Here is a 6,656-nt window from a genome sequence, read left to right on the forward strand (position 1 = left end):
GAAATTTGCTTCTCTTAGAGGCTCCGCAAGCCAAATCGGGGGATCAGTTTATATGGGGGCTATATGTAATTATGGACCGATGTGGACCAATTTTTGCATGGTTGTTAAAATCCATATACTAACACAATGTACCAAATTTCAGACGGATCGGATGAAATTTGCTTCTCTTAGAGGCTCTGAAAGCCAAATCGGGGGACCGGTTTATATGGGGGCTATATATAATTATGGACCGATGTGGACCAATTTTTGCATGCTTATTAGAGACCATATACTAACGTCATTTACCAAATTTTTGCATGATTGTTAGCGACCATATACTAACACCATTTCAGCCGGTTCGGATGAAATTTGCTTCTCTTAGAGGGTCTGCACGCCAAATTTGGGGTTCTGTTTATATGGGGGCTATACGTAAAAGTGGACCGATATGGCCCATTTGCAATTCCGTCCGACTTACATCTATAACAACTACTTGTGCCAAGTTTCAAGTCGATAGCTAGTTTCGTTCGGAAGTTAGCGTGATTTCAACAGACGGACGGACGGACATGCTCAGATCGACTCAGAATTTCACCACGACCCAGAATATATAAAGGGTGATTTGTTAAGAGCTTGATAACTTTTTTTTAAAAAAAACGCATAAAATTTGCAAAAACTCATCGGTTCTTTATTTGAAACGTTAGATTGGTCCATGACATTTACTTTTGGAAGATAATTTCATTTAAATGTTGACCGCGGCTGCGTCTTAGGTGGTCCATTCGGAAAGTCCAATTTTGGGCAACTTTTTCGAGCATTTCGGCCGGAATAGCCCGAATTTCTTCGGAAATGTTGTCTTCCAAAGCTGGAATAGTTGCTGGCTTATTTCTGTAGACTTTAGACTTGACGTAGCCCCACAAAAAATAGTCTAAAGGCGTCAAATCGCATGATCTTGGTGGCCAACTTACCGGTCCATTTCTTGAGATGAATTGTTCTCCGAAGTTTTCCCTCAAAATGGCCATAGAATCGCGAGCTGTGTGGCATGTAGCGCCATCTTGTTGAAACCACATGTCAACCAAGTTCAGTTCTTCCATTTTTGGCAACAAAAAGTTTGTTAGCATCGAACGATAGCGATCGCCATTCACCGTAACGTTGCGTCCAACAGCATCTTTGAAAAAATACGGTCCAATGATTCCACCAGCGTACAAACCACACCAAACAGTGCATTTTTCGGGATGCATGGGCAGTTCTTGAACGGCTTCTGGTTGCTCTTCACTCCAAATGCGGCAATTTTGCTTATTTACGTAGCCATTCAACCAGAAATGAGCCTCATCGCTGAACAAAATTTGTCGATAAAAAAGCGGATTTTCTGCCAACTTTTCTAGGGCCCATTCACTGAAAATTCGACGTTGTGGCAGATCGTAAGTTTATTCATGATGAAATGTCAAAGCATACTGAGCATCTTTCTCTTTGACACCATGTCTGAAATCCCACGTGATCTGTCAAATACTAATGCATGAAAATCCTAACCTCAAAAGAATCACCCTTTATATACACTTTATGGGGTCTTAGAGCAATATTTCGATGTGTTACAAACGGAATGACAAAGTTAATATACCCCCCATCCTATGGTGGAGGGTATAAAAACACAGAACAAACTTTGACTAGTAAGCATGTAGGTGTGTGTATATATGTATGATATTCTCTAAAAAAAAAGCATGCCCGTTCCAACGATTTTGTCTTTACTTTAAAAATGTTGATATTGATTCCTAGCCAAAGAAGCGGAGAATACTAGTAAGGGTACTTTTAAGACACAATTCTCTTTTAAATTTGGAATTTCTACACACAAAAAAATTTTTTTCTGATTCAATCACCAAATTAATTGATCCAATTAATTTTTTAATTGAAATGTCTTCAATCACGAAAATGATAGTATCAATCACAGTTTTAATTGGGCATAGAAAAAATTCTTGATTAAAGAATTAATTGATTTTTTCAGCAAATTTCAATTAATTTTTTAATTGATTCAATTAAAAATTTAATTGATGTTGATTGCAAAACTCAATTAATTTATTAATTAAAAAAGGTAACTATTTTTAATTACTTTCTGAATTGACTTAGAGTTTTTATTTGGTTTAACAAATCATTGTTTGAAATACATTTTTAATTAAAAATTAAAAAAAACCAGTAAGGAAAGTCTAAAGTCGGGCGGGGCCGACTATATTATACCCTGCACCACTTTGTAGATCTAAATTTTCGATACCATATCACATCCGTCAAATGTGTTGGGGCTATATATAAAGGTTTGTCCCAAATACATACATTTAAATATCACTCGATCTGGACAGAATTTGATAGACTTCTACAAAATCTATAGGCTCAAAATTTAAGTCGGCTAATGCACTAGGGTGGAACACAATGTTAGTAAAAAATATGGGAAACATTTAAATCTGGAGCAATTTTAAGAAAACTTCGCAAAAGTTTATTTATGATTTATCGCTCGATATATATGCATTAGAAGTTTAGGAAAATTAGAGTCATTTTTACAACTTTTCGACTAAGCAGTGGCGATTTTACAAGGAAAATGTTGGTATTGTGACCATTTTTGTCGAAATCAGAAAAACATATATATGGGAGCTATATCTAAATCTGAACCGATTACAACCAAATTTGGCACGCATAGCTACAATGTTAATTCTACTCCCTGTGTAAAATTTCAACTAAATCGGAGTTAAAAATTGGCCTCTACGGTCATATGAGTGTAAATCGTGCGAAAGCTATATATGGGAGATATATCTAAATCTGAACCGATTTCAACCAAATTTGGCACGCATAGCTACAATGCTAATTCTACTCCCTGTGCAAAATTTCAACTAAATCGGAGCAAAAAATTGGCCTCTGTGGTCATATGAGTGTAAATCGGGCGAAAGCTATATATGGGAGCTATATCTAAATCTGAACCGATTTCAACCAAATTTGGCACGCATAGCTACAATGCTAATTATACTCCCTGTGCAAAATTTCAACTAAATCGGAGCAAAAAATTGGCCTCTGTGGTCATTTGAGTGTAAATCGGGCGAAAGCTATATATGGGAGCTATATCTAAATCTGAACCGATTTCAACCAAATTTGGCACGCATAGCTACAATGCTAATTCTACTCCCTGTGCAAAATTTCAACTAAATCGGAGCAAAAAATTGGCCTCTGTGGGCAAATGAGTGTAAATCGGCCGAAAGCTATATATGGGAGCTATATCTAAATCTGAACCGATTTGGCTGATATTTTGCAAGTTTTTCGAGACTTATAAAATATTCGGATGTACGGAATTTGAGGAAGATCGGTTGATATACATGCCAATTATGACCAGATCGGTGAAAAATATATATGGCAGCTATATCTAAATCTGAACCGATTTTTTCCAAAATCAATAGGGATCGTCTTTGAGCCGAAACACGACCCTATACCAAATTTTAGGACAATCGGACTAAAACTGCGAGCTGTACTTTGCACACAAAAATACATCAACAGACAGACAGACAGACGGACAGACAGACAGACAGACAGACAGACAGACAGACAGACAGACAGACAGACAGACAGACGGACATCGCTAAATCGACTCAGAATTTAATTCTAAGACGATCGGTATACTAAACGATGGGTCTCAGGCTTTTCCTTCTTGGCGTTACATACAAATGCACAAACTTATTATACCCTGTACCACAGTAGTGGTGAAGGGTATAATAATCAAAAATATGATAAAAGACAAAATATTTCAGTAAAATTTCATACCAGAAGGGGTTGGAAATCACCAACGAAACATCGGATGTAAATATGAAATAAAGTCTTTTATTTGCATATTGAGAGACCTTGAAAGCCCAGATTGGAACAGATCTAAAAATAACCAAAAATAAAAAATAAGAAGGTCGTACAAAATTGAACAACTAAAAAACAATAATTATGTCTAATATATTTTCTTGAATTTGTCGAAAAAATTACTTATTTTTGTGAAATCGGCGTGACATCTGCATTTGTAACGGAGTTTAGTGTAAATTTTTTTTATTAAAAATAAACCAAATTGTCTTTTCTTATTTTTGGACGATGAACATGTTGTTTTCTCGGCAATCAAGATACATAGTTTTCAAGAAAATCGCATAGTTGAGCCCATGTCCACCGCCCAAAAATAAAATTGTGCTCTTAAAACATGTTTGGGGTGATAATATTTCTTCTCTGGGTGCATGAAAAACGCACAAAATAAGGTGAAATGCCCAAGACAATATTGCTAATATAGATTAATCGTGAAAATCTTTGACTTGGCTAATGTAAGAGTCATTTTTACATAATTATTTAATCATTTGATTTTATTACATAATATTTATTATTCTAATATAGTTTAATTGCTGTCATTCCGTTTCTCTCTCAATCTCTCTCGTACAATAATTTTTCTTATTACAAATCCGAAAAAATAATACGACCAGGCAAATTATCCAAATATTTCTTGCCTTGTCTTAATAATGAAGCATCGATAGATTCTGAAAGGATGGGACGCATAATATCGATTAACTGGGCCCAGTTTTGATTGAAAACCTCATTGGCACTATTGGTCAATTGTTCGTTATCCCCAAATAGTTTTCCAAAATGGAAATGCATATTGCCGACATGCTTGACATTTGTCTTCAATGATTGAACTTCAAAGAAATCTTCTGAATCTTTTTTAGTTCGTTTTGTATCAACATCAAATTCCATATGAATGTCTCCTATAATGAAATGATAACAATAAGCGACATATACATCAATTGGTACTATGAGAAATGCTTACTCATTTCTATATGGGCAGGGCCTTTACCGTCTATGCTTAAAACCAAGGCTCGTCCTTTCAAGGAGTACTCTGTTTTCAGATCTATTTTGGGAACAGTCAAACTCATATGAAATGAATTACCATTTTTTACACTGGAATAAGCAAAACAGAAAAAGGTAGAAATGTTAAAATTGTTTTCACATCACAAAGTAGGATCATTTCGACTTGCCAAGCCGCTTACCTAACTTCATGGATTTTGGCATTTATTAACCCTGTGATGACAATCTTATTGAAATTCATATCCAATGCAATAATCGGAGTATCCACAGTGACATGAGCTTTTTTGATTTTGTATGGATCAATGGAGATCCATTTGACACCGGGAACATCTAAATACATACGAAATTAATATTCTCAATTGTAATCAAACGAATATTCGGAAAATACCTTTAATCCCTTTTACCAATATATTTTGCCATAGTTCTCTCAGACAATCTCCATTATTAGGATCTTGAAGTTTGCAAGGTGTTAATGAACTCAATGCAACTGTAGACGAAAATAAGCATATTTTTTGTATATGATTAGGTCGTTATGATTATGCAAGGTTTCCTTGCTTCCAAACATACCAGATTCATCTATCCACACCGACGATATTAATATTCCCATAAATATTTGAAATAAATGATTTTTCCATAGTTTTGTTATTTTACTGTTTCCATTACTGTTCTCCATTACGAGACTGATTTCATTGAATATTGAATGATGACTGACTTCTATTGGCTTTTAATGGGAAATTGGTTTTAATTATTATACCAATCAATTATGTTACCACTTATATTTGCGCTGGCTTCAAACTGGTTCTCTAGGGTTCTTTGCAAATAAAAAATATAATTAACAAGACTTTTCCAGAACTTGTAGGAAAGACAATTATACGATATTATACTAAAGATATATAAAATGGTATTAAGTAAGAACTAGAACCTGAATAAAAGTCATGTTAGGAAAACTGTTAAATGTACCCTCTAAATTACATAATTACACTCAAAAAAATATTCTTTAACTACAAAAGAATATTTAGATAATAAACTATCATTTACCAATCGCTGTAAGAATTTTTTTGTTTTGGAAAAATACTGTTTGTGATGAACGTTGTCATCTTTTACAACACGTGAAAAGAATTTCTTAAACCTTTCACTACCGAACTAAGCCTAATGTTAAAAATTTTTAATTTTTCTTCTGTGTTCTTTTTCTTACATAGATAACAAAAATTGAATTTTGAGTGCCTACCTCAATTAGCTAAAAAGATACATAAGTTTATTCTGAAAAATTGATTCTTGAATTGTGACCAAATAACCTAACGGACATAAGCGCTACACGGATGAAAAAGACTGTTTTTCATATGTTTGGCTATAAACAGTATATGTTTGGAACACAAATTTTTAAACACAATATTTTTGAGTGCAAGCATATAATGTTCATAAACTAGCATAACATGTTTGGGACATATATGTTAATATGTTAGAACATATTATGTTTGGGACATAAAATGTTTTTAAGTATAATATGCTTGGATGCAAACATATATTAATTTAGAAATAGCCTATAAACATATATGTGTTTAGTAGCTTGGAGCGCTATTTAACAGGGAGCGATATTGAATTAAGTTGGTGGCTGTTGCTTGTTATTACAAAATTAACATTTTATTTTTCCTTGGCCAATTGATCAGCTACTTCTTTGATCCTTACAAACTGTGTGGTCCGCTGTTTGAATCCCCGTCCGGCAAAAGGTAAAATTAAAACAAGTATATACGGCCGTAAGTTCGGCCAGGCCGAAGCTTATGTACCCTTCATCATGGATTGCGTAGAAACTTCTTCTAAACACTGCCATC

General features: G+C 34.4%; 1 protein-coding gene across 1 annotated transcript; it reads right to left on the reverse strand.

The window, feature by feature from the left end:
• Nucleotides 1-4,302: 4,302 nt before the first annotated feature.
• Nucleotides 4,303-5,552, reverse strand: LOC142221750 (circadian clock-controlled protein daywake-like). The gene is made up of 5 exons (XM_075291540.1): nucleotides 5,395-5,552; nucleotides 5,216-5,314; nucleotides 5,010-5,157; nucleotides 4,790-4,920; nucleotides 4,303-4,727 (listed from the first exon to the last, which is right to left on the reverse strand). Exons 1-5 carry the CDS (start codon nucleotides 5,498-5,500, stop codon nucleotides 4,420-4,422), a joined length of 792 nt encoding a protein of 263 aa, XP_075147655.1. The 5' UTR covers nucleotides 5,501-5,552; the 3' UTR covers nucleotides 4,303-4,419.
• Between the last annotated feature and the right edge of the window lie 1,104 nt (nucleotides 5,553-6,656).

Source organism: Haematobia irritans, chromosome 1 (assembly GCF_050003625.1).
Source record: "Haematobia irritans isolate KBUSLIRL chromosome 1, ASM5000362v1, whole genome shotgun sequence".
In the NCBI taxonomy this organism is placed as follows: Eukaryota; Metazoa; Arthropoda; class Insecta; order Diptera; family Muscidae; genus Haematobia; species Haematobia irritans.